We start from the raw sequence: 13,079 nt of genomic DNA, 5'->3' as shown, positions 1-13,079 counted from the left end.
AAAACGCTGCAAAGCACAAAATACTGATCAAACAAAAACACAATGTGTGTGCATGAGACTTCTGAAATCTCATAGGCTTTGCTGGTATTGTAAAATGCAGCTGAAAATTAGCATTAAAAAAAGCCGCAAAAACGCCCAGTGTGAACTTACCCGTAGCCTGCTAAAAACATAGTATGTTTGTGAATGCTAAGGCCATATTCTCCATGGCAGAAAATGCAGGGCTTTTCCACAGGTTTTACTGCTTTAGTAAAGCGATGAGTAAAATACTGCAAAAAATATAAACCAACAAAAGAAACCTGGCGGGATATCACTTGCTTTGGAGTTTGAAATAGGTTGCATGCATTGCAAGACATTATTTCGCTGGATGTGAATGGATTTGTCTGAACACCCTTCATGTGTATTGTTCTTTGTGTATTTGTGGATGAAAATAGTTTTTTATTTGTTTGTTTTTTTATCTCAAGTTGTTCCTTGGGTGTAGTATCATTCAGCAGCTTTGTGTAGGTGTGTGTAGTAGTTATGTATGGTAATATAGCTTCACTCCTCTAAGGCTGTGTGCCCACGTTGCGTTTTTTATGCCTTTTCGCTGCGTTTTTTGCTGCAGGGGAAACGCTTAAAAAAAAAAAAAAAAAGCTTAAAAACGCATTCCCATGCAATCCTATGGGATTCTGCAGTTGCTGTGCCCATGCTGCGGATTTTCCCACTGCGGAATCGCATAGCGGTAAAATCCGCAGCATGTTAATTATTTCTGCGGAATTGCAGCGATTCCGCCGCCATAGGAATGCATTGAAACGCTCACTTTATGCATGTGGCTATGCCCACCATGCGTAAAGTGAGCGCTTCATGTGCGGATGGTACCCAGGGTCTGGAGGAGAGGAGACTCTCCTCCAATCCCTGGGTACAATATTCCTGTAAAAAAAAAAATAAAAAAAAAAATAGGGATATACTTACCTTCTGATGGCCCCCGGAGTCCTCCTGCCTCTCAGCGGTGCACGCGGCGGCTTCCGTTCCTAGGGATGCATTGCACGAAGGACCTGGGATGACGTCGCGGTCACGCGACCTTGACATCACAAAGGTCCTTCGTACAAAGTGTCCCCGAGAACAGAATGTACCGGGAGCGCCGCTGGGGAGATCGGGGGCCGTCGGAAGGTGAGAATAACCATATTTTTTTATTATTTTTGACATTCTATCTTTTACTATTGATGCTGTATAGGCAGCATCAATAGTAAAAAGTTGGTCACACTTGTCAAGCACTATGCTTGACAGGTGTGACCAACCTGTCAATCACTTTTCCAAGCGATGCTTCAAATCGCTTGGAAAACGCAAGCATTCTGCAAGCTTAAAACGATTGTGTTTTGCGAGAAAACGCATGCGAATTCCGCATGCGTTTTACCCGCGGCAGGGAGTTGCGGAAATGCTGCTGACATTTCCGCAACATGGGCACATAGCCTAAATGTATGAGCCTAATGAAATTGTGACTATTGTTGTTAGGGGTTTATTACTTCAGGTCATTACCAAGTACAAGAAACCTATACATTGAGGCTATATATATATATATATATATATATATATATATATATATATATATATATATATATATATATATATATATATATATATATATATATATATATAGTATATGTATCAATGTATTATATATAACTACAAGCACATAGGCTGCGGGGTCAGCTGGCATAGTCCCCCCGAGCATTTCAGGTGCTGGCGAAGGGGAAATGTATTAATTGACAACTTTAATTGTAAATTCTGGCTGCAAATCATTGTTATGGTTTAAACAATGTGTAAATCTTAAGTATTTTTGGAATATCGCCCCTTTTACTAAAGCCATATCTACAGAACAATGTGAAGGAAGTTCAGTATTTACGTGAACCTTACCACCTTGAAAAAAGTGAGTTTTTATACTTCTTATTCTTCAGCACATAACCGCATCTTTTTTATGCCCTGAAGAAATATGAGGGTATGTGCACACGTATTTTTAGCTCTGCGGATTCGATAAATCCGCAGGTAAAAGGCACTGCATTTTACCTGCGGATTTACTGAGGAATTACCACGGATTTTATGCGGATTTTGTGTGGATTCCACCTGCAGTTTTACACCTGCGGATTTCTATTATGGAGCAGGTGTAAACCGCTGCGGAATCCGCACAAAGAATTGACATGCTGCGGAATGTAACCCGCAGCGTTTCCGCATGTTTTTTTCCGCAGCATGTGCACTGCAGATTTTGTTTTCCATAGGTTTACATGGTACTGTAACCTCATGGAAAACTGCTGCAAATCCACAGCGGCCAATCCATTGCGGATCCGCAGCAAAATGTGCACATACCCTTACAATGATGTGTTTTTGTTTTAAATTTTGGTGACCATGATATGATTGAACGTTTTTACTGTATCTGGAAAGTGGTTACATATGGTAATTATGTTCCTTTTGAAATGGCTGCAGTTATGTGAAACTGTCAAGACAAGTATGTCAGGTGCCTGATGAGGCACTCTAAAGGCCCCGTCTCACTAAGCGATTTACCAACGATCACGACCAGCGATATGACCTGGCCGTGATCGTTGGTAAGTCGCTGTGTGGTCGCTGGGGAGCTGTCACACAGACCGCTCTCCCCAGCGACCAACGATCAGGGGAACGACTTCGGCATCATTGAAACTGTCTTCAACGATGCCGAAGTCCCCCTGCAGCACCCGGGTAACCAGGGTAAACATCGGGTTACTAAGCGCAGGGCCGCGCTTAGTAACCCGATGTTTACCCTGGTTACCAAAAAAAACAAACAGTACATACTCGCCTTTCGGTGTCCCTTGCCGTCTGCTTCCTGCTCTGACTGAGCCGCCGTACAGTGAGAGCAGAGCGCAGCGGTGACGTCACTGCTGTGCTCTCACTTCTCACTGTACGGCCGGGAGTCAGTGAGAGCAGGAAGCAGACGGCAAGGGACACCGAAAGGCGAGTATGTACTGTTTGTTTTTTTTGGTAACCAGGGTAAACATCGGGTTACTAAGCGCGGCCCTGCGCTTAGTAACCCGATGTTTACCCTGGTTACCAGTGAAGACATCGCTGGATCGGTGTCACACACACCGATTCAGCGATGTCAGCGGGGCCTCAACGACCAAAAAAAGGTCCAGGCCATTCTGACACGACCAGCGATCTCGCAGCAGGGGCCTGATCGCTGGTACGTGTCACACATAGCGAGATCGCTATGGAGGTCGCTGTTGCGTCACAAAACTTGTGACTCAGCAGCGATCTCGCTAGCGATCTCGCTATGTGAGACGGGGCCTTTATGCTAGACTGGGTACAATGTAAGATTTGAAGTATTAGGATGTTCTGTGTCGTGTTCCAGTTCCCTGTTGATCTATAAAAGGACACCGACAACTGAAAATCCATCATAGCAGCATTGGGACTATATTTTTTTTTTTCCTTCAACTGGAGCCAATATAACAGGCCCTGTTACAATGGAAATAGGCAATAATACCAATGTAACAATACCAATTAGCCCAAAAAATCTCATGTGACTCTATGGGGGAGGCACAGTGTGCAAAATAAACCAAAAAAAAAATATTACAAGTACGATAACAAAAAAAATAAAAGCCAAACTTATCAAATAAAATCTAAATAAAAATATATATTTATACACAAATACAAAATATAGGAATGTTAAAATGACGTGAAAATTTAAAGCGAACCTGTCAGCAGTTTTGGCCAATATGAGATGTTGCCACCGCCTTTCAGGGCTTATCTACAGCATTCTATAAAGCTATAGATGAGCCCCTAGTCCGACCTAAAAGATAAGAAAAATAAGTTATATTATACTCCCCTGGCAGGGCGGTCCGGTCCGATGGATGTCGCAGGTCTGGGTCATGCGCCTCCCATCTTCTTGCGATGCCACCCTCCTGCTTGCTTCATGGCTCCCTGGCATCGCGCTCCTGTGCAGATGTGCTTATCTGCCCTGTTGAGGGCAGAGCCCAGTACTGCAGTGCGCCGGTAGAGGTCAGAGGCCTGGCACCTGCGCACTGCAGTACTTTACGCTGCCCTCAACAGGGCAGAGAAGTGTGCCTGCACAGGAGCGTGATGCCAGGGAGCCATGAAGCAAAAGGAGGGCGGTGATCATAAGAAGATGGGAGGCGCTTGACCTGTGAGACCCATCGGTCCGGACCGCCCCGCAGGTGAGTATAATAAAACGTATTTTCTCTTATCTTTCAGGTCAGACTGGGGGGATTGGGGGGCTTATCTACAGCAATATAGAATGCTGTAGATAAGTCCTGAAAGGCACTGGCCGTATCTTATATTGGCCAAAACTGCTGACAGGTTCCCTTTAAGCCGCATGTATTGAAGAAAACTGCAAAAATGAACGCATTTGTGTGATAAAACGGGAAAATGTGCCTAGTCAGAAACTGAGGAAAATGGCCCGGTCATGAACTGGTTAATCGATCAAGCCTTATGTTTATAATGGGGACATATCCAGATGATAAATATATTAATTTTATCTGTGGACTACATTGTCGTATTAACACCCTGCTATTCATGCAATCAAACTGCGAAAATGTCAACTTAGATAATTCCATAATATTAAGGCCTCTATCACATAACAGTTTTTTGCGATCATTCACAATCTGTCGAATTTTGAAAAAAAAACGGATCCGGCGACTGATGCCGCCGGATCCGTTTTTTTTCTCAGACTTGTATTAGCGACAGATGGCCTCACGGTTCATTCGTCGTTTGCCGGATCCATCAAAAATTGTTTGTCAGGCGGCCGGAAACGACAAACAAAGTAATGTTTTTTGTCTCCATCGAAAAATGGACAGTTACGGATCCGTCGCCGTCCGTCGTCTGCTAGAATGGAAGCCTATGGTGCTGGATCCGTCAAATGCCTGAATCCGGCGAGAGATTCCGTTTTTTTTTAACTGAGCATGCTCTGCTTTTTTCGGATCCGATTAGCCAGTACCCCTAGTCGGTTATCGCCGTCCACACGGCCGCCACTTCCTGCTCCCCCAGTCGTTTTCTTGTTATCTGCCTCACACCATTGCCTTGGTGAACATCCATTTTGGTGCTTTCCCAGAGTTGTTTTCTTTTGGAGTTAGATTCGTTTGGTTACTAGAAGTAAAATACTATCATTGTCTTCGATTTCTTACTATAAAAAACCTTTATTTGATTGCTATCCATCAGTCAGACCATGACTGTTCCCTTAGGTCTGTGCCGGCGTCATTCAAAGCCATTTGCTTAGTCTAAATATGACCATAAATTAGATTTTTTTTTGACATCCACATTAACAGCTGTGTTCAGCCATGTAGCGTTCTGTGTAAGGAGGCTGGAGATGAGCCGCAGCCAGGAACCTCTGCTTTCATTTCTCCTTGTATGAAAACCAGACAGTGAGGAATGGGTGATAAGTATTTTTCTGACAGGCTGAGTTCATTTTGCGTTTTGCTCTCAAGTCAGTGGCTCCGTCGGCCTTATGTCTGGATTCATGAAAAACAGGTTTGTGGCCTCTGCTCTGCCAGAGCACAGAGTGACTCCATCTGCATCATTCCCGTCAGTGGCCCCGTCTGTGCCCGTGCCTGAATCCTGTTGTCTAGGACTTCAGACATGAGCTCTGACAGAACCACTGACGTGAGTATGAAGCACAATATGAACATTGCCTCATTGGGTGTGACTGCAAAGTGTTCATCCATTTCTTTCCTTCAATTTTCCACTCCTGCTGTAAATGTAACCTAAATCACACCTAACAGGGATCATCCATGGCTGATGACCACCACACCGCATCCAGCTACCGAGCTCTGGGCCAATAATGAACACGCACACTCTCTCCTCTCACACCGCATCCAGCCACCGAGCTTTGGGCCAATAATGAACACGCACACACTCTCCTCTCACACCGCATCCAGCCACCGAGCTTTGGGCCAATAATGAACACGCACACACTCGCCTCACACCACACCACATCCAGCTACCGAGCTCTGGGCCAATAATGAACACGCGCACACTCTCCTCTCACACCACACCACATCCAGCTACCGAGCTCTGGACCAATAATGAACACGCACACACTCGCCTCACACCACACCGCATCCAGCTACCGAGCTCTGGGCCAATAATGAACACGCGCACACTCTCCTCTCACACCACACCACATCCAGCTGCCGAGCTCTGGGCCAATAATGAACACGCGCACACTCTCCTCTCACACCACACCACATCCAGCTACCGAGCTCTGGACCAATAATGAACACGCGCACACTCGCCTCTCACACCACATCCAGCTACCGTGCTCTGGGCCAATAATGAACACGTACACACTCTCCTCTCACACCGCATCCAGCCACCGAGCTTTGGGCCAATAATGAACACGCACACACTCTCCTCTCACACCGCATCCAGCCACCGAGCTTTGGGCCAATAATGAACACGCACACACTCGCCTCACACCACACCGCATCCAGCTACCGAGCTCTGGGCCAATAATGAACACGCGCACACTCTCCTCTCACACCACACCACATCCAGCTGCCGAGCTCTGGGCCAATAATGAACACGCGCACACTCTCCTCTCACACCACACCACATCCAGCTGCCGAGCTCTGGGCCAATAATGAACACGCGCACACTCTCCTCTCACACCACACCACATTCCGCTACCGAGCTCTGGACCAATAATGAACACGCGCACACTCGCCTCACACCACATCCAGCTACCGTGCTCTGGGCCAATAATGAACACGCACACACTCTCCTCTCAAACAGCATCCAGCCACCAAGCTTTGGGCCAATAATGAACACGCGCACACTCTCCTCTCACACCGCATCCAGCCACCGAGCTTTGGGCCAATAATGAACACGCACACACTCGCCTCACACCACACCGCATCCAGCTACCGAGCTCTGGGCCAATAATGAACACGCGCACACTCTCCTCTCACACCACACCACATCCAGCTGCCGAGCTCTGGGCCAATAATGAACACGCGCACACTCTCCTCTCACACCACACCACATCCAGCTGCCGAGCTCTGGGCCAATAATGAACACGCGCACACTCTCCTCTCACACCACACCACATCCAGCTACCGAGCTCTGGACCAATAATGAACACGCGCACACTCGCCTCTCACACCACATCCAGCTACCGTGCTCTGGGCCAATAATGAACACGCACACACTCTCCTCTCACACTGCATCCAGCCACCGAGCTTTGTGTGCGTGTTCATTATTGGCCCACTCTCCTCTCACACCGCATCCAGCCACCGAGCTTTGGGCCAATAATGAACACGCACACACTCGCCTCACACCACACCGCATCCAGCTACCGAGCTCTGGGCCAATAATGAACACGCGCACACTCTCCTCTCACACCACACCACATCCAGCTGATTACAGATTACATACAACACAAGCAAATTGCGTCAAAAATGTACACAAAATATCCAATGCAACCCTTAGTCTCTACTCCTCCTTATCGGGTAGGAAAGGATGTTTGGTTCAGTGTGTAGAAGAGCATTAGCACTGGCCGATAGTGATGAGCGAACGTGCTCGGATGAGGTGTTATCTGAGCATGCTGCAGTGCTAACCGAGCGTCTTCTGTGTGCATGAATAATCTGGCAGCTGCAACACATGCATGGATTGCCTATCAGGTACTCCCTGCATGTATTGCGACTTGCGGCTGTCGAGCAACCGTGAGACATGCAGCCTCTGGGACTCTAACATATTATTCGAGCACGCCGAAGTCAGTCAGCACCAGAGCATGCTCAGATAACACCTTATATGAGCACGTTCGCTCATCACTACTGGCATTTAGTAGCTCGTTTAGACCTACTTTTTGTACTCCTGGAATATCCTTGTTCTTGGCAGCACATGTCCGATTTACCCAGAACGATGTGCTGCAGGCTCAAAAATCATTTCACCTGATGAACGAAAGATTTGCTTATTTAGTGGGTGATTGGCAAACTGTTTTAGAGGACACATAATCGGAGAATGAGCAGCATGGGAGCACTTGTTCTTGATTAAGGGTAAGTGTAAATGCATCCCGAGGTCCTAACTTTATACCATATTTAGTCATTGGCTCATATTTCTAGAACTGTCCATCGCTTTATTAGAAGTTAGTAAGTCTTCCCATGGTTTAAAAAGAATCTGTCACCTAATCTGCATAATCTACAGGCAGAGACCCTGATTCCAGCATTGTCTCACTTAGGCTACGTTCACATTTGTGTTGTGCGCCGCAGCGTCGGAGCCGCAACGCACAACGCAAACAAAAACGCAGCAAAACGCATGCACAACGCTGCGTTTTGCGCCGCATGCGTCCTTTTTTTTCCATTGATTTTGGACGCAGCAAAAATGCAACTTGCTGCGTCCTCTGCGCCCGGACGCGGGCGCCGCGAGGACGCATGCGGCGCAAAACGCAAGTGCGACGCATGTCCATGCGCCCCCATGTTAAATATAGGGGCGCATGACGCATGCGGCGACGCTGCGGCGCCGGACGCTGCGGCGCAGACCGCAAATGTGAACGTAGCCTCACTGGGCTTCTTGCTGTAGTTTTGATTATCTTCTGCTGTGATGGTGAACCTGTTGCCACGTAGTCCTTCATATCCATGTACTCCGCCACTGGCAGCAGTCTGTCTATGCTAATCAGAGGTGTATGCAGGTTATACCCAGCTCAGCATCAGAGAACGGCTAGATCTACAGCAGATCAAATTAGATTTTATCTAAATAACAGCACGCAGCCCAGTAAGTGACATATTGCTGGAATTTCTGTCTCTGCTCTTATATTATGCTGTTCTCAGATGGGGTAGCAAATACCTGGTGACAAATTGTCTTTAATGCTGCAGCCAGGCTTAGGCTATATTCTTGTAGACTGTGATCCCTCGTGGGCAGGGACGTCTCTCCTCCTGTACCAGCTGTGACTTGTATTGTTCAAGATTATTGTACTTGTTTTTAGTATGTATACCCCTCCTCACATGTAAAGCGCCATGGAATAAATGGTCCTATAATAATAAATAATAATATTCACACATCTACATGAGGAAAGGACCGTGTTTTTGTTTTTTCCCATTCCTTGCATGTAGAATCTTTACTTTGCTTCTTTTCTTTAACCCCTTAGTGACAGACAAATTTAAAAAAATCTGACCAGTGTCACTTAATGTGGTAATAACTCTGGAATGCTTCAAAAAATCCCAGTGATTTTGAGATTGTTTTTCTGTGACACATTATACTTTATGATAATGGTAAATTTAGGTTATGTTTTGTGTTTATTTATAAAAAAAAATAAAAATTAGAAATTTGACAAATGTAAAAAAAAAAATAGCAATTTTCAAACTTTGAGTGATTATCCCTTTAATTCAGATAGTCATACCACAGCAGAACATTAATAAATAATATTTCCCGCATGTCTGCTTTACATCAGCACCATTTGTAAAATGTTATTTTATGTGATTAGCATTTTAGGAGGTTTACAAATGTAGCAGTAATTTTTCATTTTTTCCAGGAAATTTACAAAATAATTTTTTTTTAGGGGCCTATCGAGGTTTGAAGTGCCTCTCGGGGTCCTATATATTGGAAAACACCCAAAACTGATACCATTTTACAAACGGCACCCCCTGACATTCTGAAAACTGCAGTCAGGTAGTTTATTAACCCTTCAGGTGCTTTTCAGGAATTAATACAAAGTGGCATGATAGGAATGAAAAATTTGATTTTTATCACCTAAATGTCGCTGACTTTTTAACAGGTCAGTGTAGCCGGCAAACTCTAAGGCCGCTATTTGCAAGTGAATTGCCATGACAAACATCAGGACCACACAATCATGATCTCAGGGTGCCGATGGGGATAAAGAGGAAGCCCCCACTCTTTTAAATATTTATATGACATAGTCGTTATTGACCGCAGCATCTAAGGGGTTAAACAGATATGGACGGTGACAACACTGATCGTGCCTGATGCAGCAAGTTGTCAGCTATAGTGTCCAGCTATTTCATCTATGTCACCTGTATGGGGAGGCTATTCTCTTATTTCTCAGGTCAGTTAAAAGATGTATCGGCGTATCTGTACTCTCATGGCAATAAAAAGACCCCTGAAAATATATGTGAGATGCGAATGGAAATCGGAAGCCATTTGATTTGCATCTGTGTCTCCAGAATCCCTATAGACTTGAATAGTCGGTTCGGATGCACAAGCACAGCTCAGAATGGCCTGCTGAGTCTCAAGCATCTCCCACACGGATCCATGTTGATCACTGATATATAGCGCCATGAAGGTCTATGGGTCTGAGCAAAAACGCAGACCGCCCATGAACCTGTCATATGGATGTGTGAATGCAGCCTTTATGTGGAATTCCTAACACTACAAACAGCAATCGCCCAATATCTCCCCATCCTGCAATAAATGCGCATTTCTGAGGTTTTTGTCTTTCCAATGTTCTTCCATTTACACGCATAGTGACCTATTTTGATTATGGAAGTCATTTAAAATTGGTGTCTGGCTGCAAAGGTTCTACACTGAATTCTTTCAAAGTTGAGAATAATATTTCCTGTCCCCCGATACGTCTGTACCTCTCTCAGGGCTGTGGAGACGGTAAGTCAAACCTCCGAATCCTACCTACTCCTCAATTTCCATGACACCGACTCAGACTCCACTAAAATGGACTCCGACTCCACAACTCTGACTCCACAGCCCTGACTCTCTCCACCCCAGACCTAAGAACCTCAAGAAAGATTCCCATTCATAATCACAGCTGATGTTTTCTACGCTGCACTACGCAATTTTACTCAAGTTTTCAGGACAAAATCTGACTCCTTTTTTTCATCTTTAGAGCAACAAAGTTCTCATTCCTTCTATTTTGTTGCTAGTTTTTGTTCCTAGAGCTAAATGACCACCGATTTGTATCCATTCTATTGGGCGAATAAACCAATATACCGTCCTCTGTGACCCACGGTGTAGAAGTAAATTGCTATATAGAAGTGCTAGTCTCTTCTTGTCGCCATTCAGTAATTCTAGACGCCTTGATGTAACCTGTTATCTTCATTTTGGAGACATGGTTATAAATGTTGCCATGAGATATATTTTGGAGGTAGTGGCATCCTGTAAAAACGTCTTCAGTTTCTTTGACTTCTTTTCTTTCATTTTCCCTTCTAGGTCACAGAGCAGTTTATATTGGGGTTCACGTACCGCTAGGCAGACAGAGCCGTAGACGTCATAGACATCGTGGGCACAGACATCATCGAAGAAGAAAAGAAAAAGAAAACGATAAAGATGATGGACGAGAATCTCCCAATTATGGTAAGGGGTTTGTTTGTTTGGTTTTTTATAGGCGCCGTATTCCATTATCTTTTATTTTCCCAACCTTAAGGTCTGTTCACACTGTGGCTCTGAACCGCCATGACTGGCATTGGTGCATGCTAGAGGTATGCTCCTCTTAATCTGGCGCTTCTGATCAGCTGCTGTGTGCCGCTGGCGAAAACGGTCCGAGCAGAATCTTCTCCAAAATACTCAGGCCTAGATACAGAGAGTCAAACTAAAGAAATGCATCAAACACTCTATGAAAAAGCTTGATTTGAACGGGAAAACATGCCCATAGTTTACATGGTGAAGTGTCAAAAGAAAGAAATGTGTGTTTTGTTAATTTTTTGTCTACTTTTGTCCTTTAAAAAAAAAAAAACATAATTAGAAGGTTTTTCTTCCAAAAAATCTAAGTAAAAAAAAACAAACTCCCATGTGAGTGCAGGCTTATTGGGACTAAAAAAAAAAAAATGTGCCTGTGCACTAACAAGTAGTTAGTTGCTACCTACCTGCCTGTTGTGACCGGCGCTGTTCTCCGCAGGTACAGAGTGGTCATATCACATCAACAAGACGGCTGTTTCTCTTCTGTTGACAGGCTGGGACTACTGGTGTCATGCTAGTAGGCAGCCGGCTCCCCGCTGTGTAATTGGGGGAAGCCGGCTGTCAGTCATCATGACACCAGTAGTCCCACCCTGTCAACATGAAGAGAAATCACTGCTCTGTTGACAGGCAGCAGCTGAGTGTCCGGCAGGAGCGGTCAATGCCCGGTATAACAGGCAGGTAGTGGTCTCTGTTAGCAGCTACATGCCATTTAGTGCTTAGGCACATTTTTTAAACTCCTGGATATGTCCTTTAAGTCTGGCGTTTCGGGTAGTGCAGTGATAAGATGCTTCAAATTTGTTAAGAAGCCCATTTCACTTAATGACTCTGGCGCATCTTATCAGTGGCCTGCGCCTTGCAGAAGTGTTACTCCAGTAAAGTAAACAATTCTGTTGTAAGAAACGCCACTACTTTTGATGAATTTGGTGGGTTGTCACTCCCCATCCCAGCTCCTCCCATTTTGACGGAGCTGCTCGAAACTGGTGTGAGCGCACCAAAAGTCACAAGTTTACCCAACTTTGAAAATTGGCACATTTTTTTTTGTGCAGAGTGTTTTGTGCCAATTTTCTGATGTAAACACTTTTATGAATTGGGGCCAAAGTGTGGACATACTGTAAAGTGATCCCAACAGATCCTGAGATTATAGCGGTGTCACAGCATATTCAATTAGGTATGCCCTTAAAAAATTTTCCTGAAAAGTGGACTGTCAAGTTTTGGTCTTGGGTGCGAACAGAACATTGTGCTATACAACCCCTGGCAAAAATGATGGAATCACCGGCCTTGGAAGATGTTCATTTAGTTGTTTAGTTTTGTAGAAAAAAAGCAGATCACAGACATGGCACAAAACTAAAGTCATTTCAAATGGCAACTTTCTGGCTTTAATAAACACTAAAAGAAGTCAACAACAAAAAATGTGGTAGTCAGTAATGGTTACTTTTTTTAACCTAGCATAGGGAAAAAATTATTGAATCACTCAGTTATGGATTATGGAATCATGAAAAACAAACAAACATAACTAGTATTTTGTTGCACCACCTCTGGCTTTTATAACAGCTTGCAGTCTCTGAGGCATGGACTTAGAGTGCCAAACAGTACTCTTCATCAATGTGGCTCCAACTTTCACTAATTGCTGTTACCAGATCAGCTTTGCAGGTTGGAGCCTTGTCATGGACCATTTTCTTCAACTTCCACCAAAGATTTTCAGTTGGATT

At 44.8% G+C, this 13,079-nt stretch overlaps 1 protein-coding gene across 8 annotated transcripts in view; it reads left to right on the top strand.

The window, feature by feature from the left end:
* Positions 1–13,079, top strand: part of SLC4A7 (solute carrier family 4 member 7) — a 136,445-nt gene that overhangs the window by 65,997 nt on the left and 57,369 nt on the right. For all 8 annotated transcript variants that reach the window (XM_077268939.1, XM_077268936.1, XM_077268937.1 and 5 more), the window contains exon 3: positions 11,125–11,268. In XM_077268939.1, the coding sequence (XP_077125054.1) occupies positions 11,125–11,268 (144 nt within the window). The remainder of the gene's footprint in view (positions 1–11,124; positions 11,269–13,079) is intronic.

The sequence above is a fragment of the Ranitomeya variabilis genome, chromosome 6, assembly GCF_051348905.1.
Source record: "Ranitomeya variabilis isolate aRanVar5 chromosome 6, aRanVar5.hap1, whole genome shotgun sequence".
Lineage (NCBI taxonomy): Eukaryota > Metazoa > Chordata > Amphibia > Anura > Dendrobatidae > Ranitomeya > Ranitomeya variabilis.
Note: the sequence above shows the minus strand (reverse complement) of the source record. Positions and strands in the feature narration are given on the sequence as shown.